The sequence below is a fragment of the Hirundo rustica genome, chromosome 1 (assembly GCF_015227805.2).
Source record: "Hirundo rustica isolate bHirRus1 chromosome 1, bHirRus1.pri.v3, whole genome shotgun sequence".
NCBI classification, from domain to species: domain Eukaryota; kingdom Metazoa; phylum Chordata; class Aves; order Passeriformes; family Hirundinidae; genus Hirundo; species Hirundo rustica.
Window position 1 is genome coordinate 138454100 of NC_053450.1, and position 13447 is coordinate 138467546.

At 39.4% G+C, this 13447-nt stretch overlaps 1 protein-coding gene across 1 annotated transcript in view; it reads left to right on the forward strand.

Moving 5' to 3' along the window:
* ARMC3 (armadillo repeat containing 3) overlaps window positions 1-5679 on the forward strand; it is a 70444-nt gene extending 64765 nt beyond the window's left edge. Inside the window, exons 16-18 of the mRNA XM_040069517.1 lie at window positions 1236-1433; window positions 3815-3977; window positions 5479-5679. Of these exons, the coding sequence (XP_039925451.1) occupies window positions 1236-1433; window positions 3815-3977; window positions 5479-5679 (562 nt within the window). The remainder of the gene's footprint in view (window positions 1-1235; window positions 1434-3814; window positions 3978-5478) is intronic.
* Window positions 5680-13447: the final 7768 nt, after the last annotated feature.

The window sequence follows — 13447 nt, forward strand, 5'->3', positions numbered from 1 at the left end:
TTTTTTCCAAGTGTGAGTGTAATTAATAACCAGAACAGTTTATTTAAGAGGACGGTGAATTTTCTATAATTTTAAGATTAAATCTTAATTGGTTATCCTTCTAAAATAATGTGCTTTGTGATACCTATGAAATGGGCTTTTTGTGAATATGGTAAATCTCAATAGGTTAAAGAAAAGTTTGCAGAGTATTCTGAAGACAAATTGCTTGAATTCAACGGCTGATAATGGTGTATGCCCTTTTGCTTTGTTCAATGCCTTCCATCTTAAGAGTGCTTTCATAGTACAAATTTTAAGAATAATTTGAAGAGCATGCAATAATGATAGTGTGTCCTGGATCCATGTACTCTAGTGGTCCTTTATTTCTTTTTTTCTTTTTCCTTTCAAGATCACCAGAAGTATTATAGATTTTAAGAAATGAGCCAGAACTGTTAAACAACGGAAAGAAGTTTTGTTGTATTCCACATTAAAAATTTTCAGGATCTATGCTGAAAAAAGACATAATGCTTACAAAACACTAGTTTTATGCATTCCCACAAATGAAAGATCTCAAACTGTCTGATCATACAGACCTTAATAATACCTGTAGTAAGATACTGATTTTATAGTTGCTGCATAACTTGTGAAATGCACAGTATTTAATTTAAGCAGAACAGTAATTTCATTTATACTTCTGCTGGGTGCTTAAAGATGCCTGTTTAGAATCATAGTCATTTTTCAGATCCTGAGCATTAGTAAAATATGAAGCATGTGCAATGACAAAGAGTCAGCAAAAACACAGACTTGTAAAATCCTTCTCTGACAAGCCATGCTGTAGTTTGCATAATGCTTGAAATACCTGAACTTGCAAGTACAGAGGCTGTCTTTTGGAACGTCCTGTCCAGATTTCAGTTGTGGTTTTGATACCATTTTTTTCCTTCATTTGGAGACCAGATTTTTATCAAGTAAAAACTCAAATAAAAGGAGAATTGACAACAATATTAATATGGAGCTGATGGCATTTGTTCCTAACCACCTTCTGAGGGCATGTTTCACACGTGTTCTCTATAGCTTTGTAGATTTTGGATATTTGTTATCAAGAGAAAAGAAGTCTCCTACCTTCCACCTCTCCCCAATCAATTTGTCTAAATGTCCTGTTGGAGAACTAATGTATTTGACTTTGCACTTTAGAGATTACAGTATTCTAGAAAAGTGTAAAAAAAAAAATTTTTTTTTTTTTTTTTTTTTTTTTTTTTAAGGAAAGGGAAGGGGAAAAAAGAGGAGGAAAAACCAAAAGAAGTTATTCAAGTTACACCTACAGTCCAGGAGGAAATAAATTTAGAAAATTCCCATTGGTTACCACCACCTGACTTCATTTTAATGGATTACATTAATAATGCTTCCAGAGTAATTCTACCACTAACTACTACCCGGGAACAGATTGTGGCTCTTGCACAGTGAGTATTTCCATAAGCTGAATTGGTAATGTAACTGTTTTTTTATCCAAGGTCAATATTTTCAAAATAGTTATTTTCCCATGCTTAAGTGGAATTGAAGTCAGCTTTGGCCCAGAATGTTGACATATTTCAATTTTAAGCTTCTTGTTTCTAATTTTTTTGCAATGAATATATTTTAAAATAAGGTATCACTTGCAACAAAAGAGTATCAATTTCTCATTAAAAAAAAAATATTCTTATAGACAATTTCAGGTTCTTTTTCACATTTTTACATCTGTACTGATTCTTTCCAGTGACCACATCAACTGCATATAGCATCTACATAATCAAGGAGCCCCAGAGACCCAGGTTTTGCAAAGCCTAAAAGCATTGTTAGAACCCAAATCTAATAGTCAAGATGGTTGCAAGTTACATGTATCATATCTGTTCTTTCTCCTGCCATCTTTCCTGTCTGCTTGGTTTTGGAACCCCTTGGGGCAGCAAATCTTTTGTATTTTGTTTTCTATAGAGCCAAAAGCATAAGACAGGTTTTCTAACATAGCTTTTAAGTGCTCTTGAATTGATATCCTGACAATCTAATAGTGCTAGAATATTGCAAAAGTGCAAGTACAAAGTGTTGATATCAATGTGTGATTCATTAATTGCACTGACTCCTCAGCCTGGGCACCAATCACTGTCGTGTCTAAGCAGTGTGTCTGTTTTCATCTTCTCCATAGTTTAACCTTTGTATCTTAGCAGTTTCCAGGCTGCCACCTGAATCTGGAGAGTTTGGTGTCAGATCCCACTTACTCTCACAAAAGTTGTTACTTTTACTAATGCTCATTTTTAATGAAGTCTTCTAATGTGATATGAGGAATGAATTTTTCACTGATTGACAGATATTCATCTTTAACTATACAGCTGTGTATAAATCATGCTGTCTTCCTCAAGGTGGAATCCATAAAATTCTCTTTTAAATCTGCTCTTCTAACACACCAATGAAATGCTTGCAGACACACAACCCAGTGAAACAATCATGGGAAATTTAAGCAGAATGTTTTCTGTGGGGATTTATCTGTGTTCTATTTCAGGCAGCTGCCTGAATAGCGTGTGTTGAATAGGGAATTGGGGAGAAGGCAGCTGCAGCATCCCTCAGCAGCCTGGCACCCTGGCTAGAGTTCCTCTTGTGCTCATTGGGGTGGGGGTCAGGCTAGATGAGGGGGCGTCTCCTTTGGAACAAACACAGCACACCTTTGTGTGGTGGTGAGCACGCTGACTGGGACAGCATTGCTCTCTTCAGTGAGGGCACACACAGCACAAGGGACTGCCTCGAGCCCCACACCTTCTCAGCTTTACCCAGCTTCAAGATATCCTGTCTGACACACTGGGTGATAGCTCCCTGTGCCCATGCAATGCAACCAATGCCTCCTCGACTCTAACTTCTGAAAAGTGAGGCCTCAGACATTGCCTTGCTTGTGCTCGGCAGAGAAACATGTTCACTGCTTCTGCGGAGGAGGGGATGCAGGTTTTAGCTCCCTATCTGAAGCAATGGCTTGTGGTTTTCATGTCAGCTCTGCAGCATCTTGTCCAGAGTAAGAGACCTCAATAACCCTTGTGCCTGTGGCTGAGACACGGAGGGGAGCAAAGGCCTTTACACACAGCAACCCTGCACAGGGGAGATGAAGGGGTGTGTGTGTGTAATGGGGAGACTTACAAACCAGGGCTTAGTCCTGCGTGTGCACAGTCCCCCAAAAGAAATGCTTTTGGCAGAGCATGCACTGATACTGAGTTCTGCTCTGTTTCTGTTTTCTGAGCCTTTTGTGTTAATGGATAAATATCACTCACCCCCAAAATACTGGCTTCAATATAAGAAAGCACATGTAGAAGATAAGTACCTTCAATGAATACAGCTGCTTTCCTGTGTTGGGATCATCACCTATGGCTTTATTTTTGTCATACATATTCTCATGCCTTTATTACTATTTCAAACAAATGATAGGTCTGGGGACAGTAATATGTAACTCACCTAATCTGTTACCTGTAAACATGAACATCAGTTTCTGTAATAACTTCTGAGTAATTACACTGTTATTGATGACCTTTTCTGAGGACTTTGTGCCTATACTACATCTCTCCAGAATCTCTGCTTTTGCACCTTGGTTTAATTCTGTGACAAATATGAATGACTTGAGTTATGGTTATCTGTATTTATCAGTAAGCATATTTAAAATACCAATTACTGAATTAAAAATTAATTAAGTAATGTAGAAAAAGTATTACAGTCTGAAAAGCCATTCACCTCTTGCTTCTGTACATTTGTATATGTTTCATTGTGCTACATTTTTGCGATAAAAGCAGGAGGAATTATAGATGTAATTGATCCTTGTGTGCAATTGGAACAGGTTTGTTGCAGACAAGATGGGTGGCTCTGTTGAAAGAGAGCAACTACATAACTTCTGCTGGGAACTTGACATGAGTGCAATCGAATTTGAACTGAAAAGCAACATTGTGCCTATTGGGAAAATCAAAAAAGGGACGTTCTATCACAGAGCTTTACTTTTCAAGGTACATTATCATTTATCTTGCAACATAACATATTGTTGTTAAATGTATAATCTAAACTAAAGTATATTTGCATTGGTATAATACAGTATATATATAGTATATAGTATATATACAAAATATATCCATGTAAAATCTTTTGTATACAGTTTCATAATTTTTCAACAGCAAAGTTGATTTCCCAGTGAATGAAAGCCAGCATCACTTCTTTCTGTAAACATTCTTGTCATTAAATTGTCTTAACTGATACCAGCAGAATACTTGATAAATGGCAAAAAGCCAAAGTACCTAATTTGGAGTCAAAACATTTTACATTTTCTGTAAACTGCAAAATATTGAATTATGCAGCTTCCTTCTTTTTCCATGCTGCAAATGTAAACTTGTTGGGACAATTTTTATTTGGTATCTATCCAGCATTCTGTGACAGTATATAACAGCTTCTGTGTTCTAGTTTCTTAGAAGAAACTGGGAAGTTTTATTTCTTCTTTCTTCATATGAAAATGTACTGGTGTAGCCTGGTTATCTGTCTCATCCTTTTTCCTTGGCTGGATCGTTCCCTTTCTTGAATGGAAAGAAACAGAGAAACAATGGCCTAGCATATTAAGCAGGAAGAACCTAGGAAAGAATACACAAGAGAAAGATTATGACCCTAAATTTATGGTATCCATAGGGAGAGAAAGTTTCCAACTTATTTTATGACATTCTGAGGCCGTGATTAATTATGCTGCGCTGTCCTAACAAACTTTTGTAGGGACAGGTCATCTCTCTTAAAGCCACAACACTCTCAGCAATTGATATCCATGTCCATTTGTAACAATTTAAAAACCTTCCAGGATTTCATTCGTTCACAGCAGATGTGTGTTGAAAAAGCAGTTTGGTAGCTGGAAACCATTACAGGTCTGTCTGTGATAGTGCAGCCCAGAGGAAAGGCAGGTGTTTCATCTAGCAAACACTTGCCTCGCATTTCATTGCTTCCCACGTTTCCAGGGCTGAACAGCAAGGAGAGTGCTTCGGAGTGAAGCAACAGTCCTAAACTTACACTGATAAAAATGTTACAGTTTTACACTTAATATTTCATCCTAACTGTATGGGTGCAGTGTGCCTACACCTCATTGCTTGAATAGACTTCAAAATGTTATTCAGAAGTTAGTCTTCCAAGTAGAAAAAAACATTGCTGGGCACTGTGGGTGTTGCAGTTCATTTGAGATCTGAAGGACTGGCTGGTAAACAAGTGTATCAGTGCATGAAAAGAGTTAAATGGAATGGTTTTCATGTTGTGCATAGGATATGCGAGAAATAAAGTTTTAAAAGCCTACACTTTCTATTCAAAACCAACAATAAAGGTTTGAAGTTTGGAACACTTGAGAAATTTATAAAGTCTGTTTCAAGAAAGCTCTAGGCCTTTCAGGTGTTTGTTTGGTTTTTAAGCATCATGGGGCCTCTCAGTATATCACAGAAGCTGCATTAATGAACTGCAATTAACTACCCTTTCTTTCTTTTTTAGGTGATAGCAGACAGAATTGGCATTGGCTGTAGTTTAGTTCGTGGCAAGTATAACAGAGCTTGGAATGAAGTTCATTTGGTTGAACACTCTCCCAAAGGGCTTCTGCTTCCTCCTCAAGCATATATTGTAGATCTAATGTTTGAACCAGGCTGCTTGCTAAAACAAGGAACTGCAAAGGCTGATCGATACAAATTTATTTAATCATCTTGATGAATTTGACCAAAATAAATATTTAAACATGTTTGCAGTGCTGTATTTATGATACATGAGGGGGTTCCTATCCAGCTATCAAAACCAAGCATATCTGGTATGTTGCCTTAAAGGTTTAATTAAATGTGGTTTTGGTATCTAGCTTCAGTGCTTAGAAATTTTGGGGGGGTTTTTTTGTACTATCTTAAGACTAAATTGCAAAACTACAGATGAAAATTTGGTAATCAATAATATTTGGTGTGTGCTAACATTAAAATGCTTATTAAATACATTAAATTCCAATGCAGCATATTCTCTTTCTTTTTTGAATTTTCCTTCAAATCCCATGCACATTTATAGGAATTTCATGTCCATAAAGCAAGAGAATGTAACATCTGATGAAATAACAAGACACCTAAAAACAACTGGACAATTTTTGTGTGAAATAACCCAAGACCTGAGAACTAGAACTACAATAACAGTATATTTTCAGCCTCTGTAGAAAAAAAATCCCATTTATACATCTTAGAACTTGGCAGAGTTAATATTTACAGATAATAGGATACTCGGGATGAAAGTAAATACTGTTTGTCCTGGCACAGGAAAGACAGATGACTGATAAGTTAGTGCTTGTGATCTGTTTAAGTTCTTTATTTTTGACTTGAAGATAAAATAAGACTCTGAGAAGGCAGCAGTTTTAGAAAGGGAGTTTGTATTTCTTGCAGCCTTGGGTAACATGGTGTTGCTGAAAAGTGGTGGTGCTTTTAAGAGAGGTAAAATACCGGCTAGAACACTCTGGTAAACACATCCTGGTGAAACTGTCAGGAATGTACTGGAGTATTTCAGAGAGCACCACTATCAATTGAGTTTACTGTGGAAAACTGTGAGAATGTACTGTACAGCAGTTAGGCCAGTGCAGGCAATGTTGTACAGAACTGAATTTCAGAAGACCAGAACACCTACAACAAGGCATTTACTTCCTGCCTACCAAAAAAGTGATTTAAAATTTTGGGGTCTGTGTTCTTTTAGCTTTTTAATGTTTGTATAAGCACAGTCACTTGCCTTGACTGCTTTGGGTTGAGGAGGAGGTTTGTATCTGTTGTATTCATTATTGCTCATGAGCATGATCCCACCACTCCCTCTCCTTCCTCCTCTGACACATAGCATGATTTCCTGGTAGCCCTTAGGGGAACATTTTATCTTTATGTTGTAAATTCACTTATATGGCCTCATGTTCATTTTTTTTTTTTTTTTAACCTTATGTTCAGCAGTCCTTTAGACATCAGAATGAAAAGAAATCTGGAAACAAAATGCAGGATGTGCTGGCAGAACTGAGAGAAGGGTGAGGATGTGTTTCTTATCATTGCTATGTAGCAGGTAGGAGACTTATGGAAAGTCATATGCTCTTGCTGACAGGTATGATTGGGTATAGAAACCCACAACTTTGAAAGTCCAGTAAATTGACATAAAATAAGAATTAATTTCCTGCTAGCTATCATTTTCTACAGTTTTCTTACATTGGAATTTCATTATTTTGTATTGGAACCATAACATTAAAGTATGACTGTGTTTGAGGAGGTCTTGAAAAGAAAGCATTTTCTGTTGTTTCTAATAAAAATCGATATGGAAAAAATAGAATGCAGTTTTTCAAAATAAAAATTGGGAAATTTCTAGACATATGAGCTCACTTTACATAGAATAATTATCTAAACAAATAAAATGAAATACTATGCATTGTATAATGCAGAATTTGATCATCCAGAAATGTAGGATCCAAAAAAGTTTTAAACTTTGTACTGTTTGAGTTCTGTTACCTCAAAACTGTAATGCACTTGGACGTCAGAATTAAGATCTAGGTAGAATATAAACCCTTCAGTCTAAAATTGTTACTTTGAAAACTGCCCTTTATTTGTCAAGTAAGTCAAGAGATGCCACGCTTTTTTATTTGATGTTAATCAGGGACCTGCAGTTGTGTCCATGGCCTGGTGAAGAATTTCCCCACCCTTGATAAGAGCAGCTCAGCTCACTCTCATTCCAGAAGTGAATCAGAAAACATTTCTACAGGGCTCAGCTGGGTGAATATTCCCAGAACATGCCCATCACACACCATTTGGCTTGGGCTGTGCCTGAGGGAATTGATTGCCTACCTTCATTTAAGGAGCAGATGGGGAAGGGCTCATATTTCCTTTTACATAATAGTTCACTGGGCAGATCAGTCACACAGAAGGAGTCAGGCTTGATGCCTTCCTAAGCACAAACAAAACGGTCTGCAGCTACCTCATTGCAGGATCTGTTCTGGCCACTAAGCACTCTACATCCCTTTTTGAAGATCTGCTGTCATGTAGAAAAGAATGCAGAATTAATAGACTACAGAAACAGAAAAGTTGAGCAACCTCTTCAACTTAGTATTTGGGAGTAGCAATTAGGCTTTTCCTTTTGGAAAAAATAGTCTGGGTCTCCAGTACCCACTTCCAGAAATGTTCTTATATTTTACTGCCTAGACATTTAAATTTCTACCGTCAAATATAGAAACTGTACCCTGCCTAGAACAAGATCCTCATAATTAGATGCTCTCCTGCAAGGTGAAAAGCTGTCTGAAGCAAAGGTAAGAACTGAGACAAGGTTCATTCCTCCACAGCTGTAACCACCAGGAAATTACACAGAAATGGGCCTCATGGCCAGTAGCTGTGCAGAATGAAAACCAAATGAGATGTGCTCAGCTTCTTGAAAGAGAGGGTATGCAGATGTTTAGCCCAGGACAGTGATGGGGACTGAAGATCCTGATTTGAACCAGGCACCCCCAAGTCATGCTCACTGTGGTATCTATGCTTCTGAGAGAAGCTTCTGAGAGAAGCTGAAAACTCATTCCTCTTGTTCCATGGGAAGTGCCCAGCTTAGTATTGACTGTGCAGAAATGATGAAGTGCCCTGCTCTGCTTCCTGCATGGTCTCTTCCAAGGCATCTGCAAGTGACACACCGCACATGCACACACATACACACCCTGCTGCCCTCACTAATTATTAAGAATTTTGGGTTTGATTTGGCATTGAAAAGCACAATGCTTAATATACAGCACATCCGCATATCAAGAAATACAAATCTAGATTGTGTTGATAAAAGGTCAAGTGTAATTCCTACCTGTCTGATGAATGTGAGTCGGTAAAGCAGCAGACCAAACAGATGGTGCTGTCAATGGGATTGCAAGTTCCGCTAGAAGTTTTGGTATGAGAGAGTCTAATGCTTTGGCCCTGCAAAAACCTCTGCTTTTGCTTGTTCTGTGCATCTGGGACCACTGTGGCTAAGGGAGTAATTCTAGGCTCTGCAGATGAGTTTTTGAAGGGGTTTCTGAGGAGTGCTTCTGGTAAACACCTTGCTGCAGAAGTGGGCTCTTCTTCCCCCAGCAGGTCCCAAAGCAGTACAGATTGCAGGCAGCAGCAGTACCAGCTCTTCCATGCTTCTCTTCCATTGCCCTTGATCCCTGAGCAATAGGAATGCTGAGCTTAACTTACACTGGTTTTATCTTGATGCTAGCAGGGAACAACTGCAGTGTAATTTATAGATTTGGGACATTTCAAATAGTTTCTGATTACCCACTGCTAAGTTAGAGCAGTGGCAGGACATCACTCCCTCAAACCATGCAATCCCACATGTATAGAAATTGAAATGAACTCTTCCTCCAGGAAATCTCCGCTGCTGATTAACTCTGGATCCTGAGAAGAATCCAGAGCTCTTAGAAAAAAATACGTATTTATTTTCAGATCCAAGAGGAACTTTTTTCTGTTACTTTCCTCACTAAACTTGTCTTCAGGGAAAAACAAGTCTTTTATTAGTAAATGTGGGGTTTGAATTGTGACATACTCTTTAATTTCCAGCTTCTTTGCATGGATCTGCACCTCTTCTACTACATGATTCATTTCTCTGTAAATGCAGCTCATTATCAACACAGAGTGGATGTCAGAATGGAAACTGCAGAGACAGTAGTAATTTACTGGCCAGTGTGTCAACTTAGTTAAGATAGAAAAGTGCACTGAAACATTTATCATATTCATAGCCCCTTACTGGTTTATACAAGGGTCTTCCTCCCAACAACTCTTTGGCACTGCCTACTTTCCTTCAGAAGACTGACCAAAAAAACCAAAAAAAAAAACAAACCAAAAACCCAAACACCACCACGTAATTAAAAGCCTAAGCACATTGCAACAAAGTAGAAGAAGAAAGCATAAGAATGGACAGGCAGGCTCAAGCCAGGAGTCTATCCAAGGAAATAACCCATTTCTGACAACGGTCAGTATGGAAAAGGTAAAGAGCATGGCTCAAATACATTTCTGCATTTCCAGAGCACTCTGCTAGGTTCAGCACTTCATAGCTGAGGGGATTTCTGTGTGTCTAGGGATTTAATAACACATTTACACAGAGATAGACACACAGCACAGATATACCTGTACAGCCACCCACTGGCACATCCAGTACACAAACCCTCTAAATCTACAGCTGTCCCACTGTACCTCCTCTCCTCCCAGGCAGCTGTACCTCTTCCCAAATGCCACAGAGGGGAACAACCAAAGGATTCTGCTCTAGCACTGGCTGTGGCCTTTGCAATACAACTGTGTATATGGGACATGATATTTCAGTTCACCAGAACTGCTACTACAGCAGGTCTTTGCAGATAAATCAACAACTCTTTTGTCCTCCTAATGAGCTAATTATTTTTCTGTTATGCAAACACTGTCTCTGACACAGAAAGATGTCAGAAATAGTGGAATAACTTTATCTGGCCTTCCTTGTCCACTGCCACCCAGGCAGAATTTAGAATTCATGTACAGGTAGAATATGCACAGGAATGAGCAAAACACAGCAGGGGAGAGACATATACATACATACATACATGACTTTGACCTATAAAAATGTTATTTGTAGGACATGGAAGAATTTGGAGTATTGGAGACTATAAAGAGCTAGTAAAAGCTTATCTTTCATGAAGAGTGAGCTTATTTGCATGGTAATGAACCAGCTATTTCTTCCAGCTCATTGATGTTTCACTGATATGCTAAGATACCATCTAAGGAAACCTTGTACGAAGCATAATTGAAGCTAGTTCTTACTTGAAGTTGGGTAGATGTTAGGGGAAATACAGCAAGATGAGAAGAATGATCATATCAAAATAAGCAGCAGATCATGTTGCCCATGCAGCCTTTTGCCCAGGCTACACTCACCTAACTGAAATGCTGTCCACAACCAGCTCTCCTCATGCTGGTCCGACTTTGCAAGTGAGGACAGCAGACCCTGTCTTCCAGCAGACCAAATTCTTGAGCTCCACAGGATCTCTTTGCTTATTTTAGAATAAGAGACTAAAAAAAGCTCTTCAGCAAGAGCTGTTCACTGCTGCTTTTCACTCCCTCATCCATGGTGCATAAAAGTAACAAAACTCTCCCTAGGTTCCATAGTGTGTTACCTCTTTCCTTTTTGTGGTGCCAGTGTTATGCAATTTTGCTGTAAAACAAGGTGCCAAGTCCTTGTGAAGCAGAAACTGCTCCAAAGACACTTCATTCTTTTGTTGCAAGAAAAGCTAAGCTAACTACCCGGCCAGAGATCTCAGTGCCTGCTGGTCCCACAGCTTGCAGTCTCGCTGTTCCCCATTTCTTTTTTGCTTTCTCTTGCTGTTTCCAGGCGACATCCCTAGATTTTCTTGCTGTGTCTGATGCTCATCTCTTGTGTTTTCTCATATATATCCTCTTGGGGTTTAACGTCAGCCATCAGCCCCACACAGCCTCTCATGCACTCCTCCTCCTGTAAGTGGGGGGAAAAGAATGAGAAAATTCAGTTTAATAGGTAAAACAAAAGCTGCACATGCAAGCAAAGCAACACCAGGAATTCATCCACCATTTCCCATGGCCAGGGCAAGTATTCAGCCATCCCCAGGAAAACAGGGCTCCATCGTGTGTTAACAGTGATCCACTCAGTAAGACAAACAGGATCACAGAGCCAATTGGAGAGATCAGTGAGTCCAACCTTTGACCAGACACCACCAAGTCAGTTAGACCATGGTTCTAAGTACCATGTCCAGTCTTTTCTAAACACCTACAGGGAGTAGACACCTCCACAAACACCAAAAAGGACATCAGTCAGAATGTCCTACCCCTGCCTTCTTCTCCCCCAGTTTTATATATGGAGTATGATGCTGTATGCTGTGGAATACCCCTCTCTGGTCACTTGGGGTCAGCATCCTGGCTCTGTCCTCCCAGGTTCCTGTGCAACCCCAGTCCACTCGCAGGTGGAGTAAGGAGCAGGAAAGGCCTTAGTGCTGTGTAAGAGCTGCTCAGCTGTAAAAAACACACCCCAGTGTTATCAACAACGTTTCCAGCACAAAACCAAAACACAGCCCCATACCAGCTACTGTGAAGTAAATTAGCTCCATCCCATTCAAAACCAGCACACCTTTTTCTACAGATCAGCAGTGCTTCCTAGTTATAAGAAGGATTTGAACAAAACCCCCCACACCATAGCATGTTTTTAATTCCTTTTTAGTATGAGTTTCTCTGAACAAGGTGCTTTCCGTGACACAGTCTGAAAGAAGATTGCTTAAAGGCCAGGTGTCAAAAAGATATTAAAGAGTCAAAAGGCTTTTCAAAATGTCAAGTCATTAGTTTTAATTGGCATTAGGGAACATATTATGAAAGACTGGAGGTCTGCTCAGTGTCCCAAGATATAACAGATGTTGGTAATGATATCTAATTTCCAAAGTTGGAGAATTCTCTGACAAATGGGCACTCTTAAGACACAGTTTATCTGTGGTAGATCATACAGAAGAAGCACATGCTGTGAGTGCCAGTTTCTTTTCATTACACTATTTTTTCTGCAGACCTCTAATGTAAGTGGGTTTAATCCTAGATCCACCTGCTATTAATGAGAGCTGCATTACCAAAGAGAGAACTAGGTAACTAAATGCTAACTCCTAGGTATAAATATGTGCAAAAAAAGTCAGGTATTGTAAGACCAAATATTGGACTATTCGGGTACTAAATTTCTTCAGGAACTCCCAATGACAGAACAGTTTCAGGGACTGGTGGGGACTTGGACTTTGCAGCACTGGGCCAAATTTAATGTTGGGTCTAAGTAGCTCACTGCAGTTTCCACAAGCCAAGAGCTATGTGGCATGTGGTACAGGTCTAAAACACAACGTGAAATGCAAGGTGAGCTCAGGATGCAGTGTTCCATGTGGCAAGGATCACACTGGTCCAATGCTCAGGGCACCTTCTTCAGAGTAAAACCTCTGGTCAGAAATCTGGAGTTACTTACACCGGGATTAGTCTGTAGCGTTTGTTACCATAGGATAGAGGAGGGATGGGAGTCACTGAATCATAGAATGGTTTGAGTTGGGAGGGCTCCTAAAGATCATCTCATTTCAACCCCCACAGTTGTAAGGGGCACCTTCCACTAGACCAAGATGTCCCAAGCCCCACCCAGCTTGACCTTGAACATTTCCAGGCATGGGACAGCCACAGCTTCTCAGGGGAATCTGTTCTAGTGTCTCAGCCAGGGGCTGCCACTGATTCAGTGCGTTGTTGTCGCTTGCTGTGTATTTCCTGACCACAGAAATTCAGTTGTAAAGAATAGCACAGGTTTCAGTCAGATCCATGCTCAGTTTTGATACTGAAACACTGCTGAATATTAGGTATGGTGGGAAGGTATCTTTGCTTGGCACTTCAGAAATTAAAGCAATTCACTAACAAATGAGCTAGCAATACCTAGCCTACCATTTTTGGGGTTTTTTTTTCTTGCT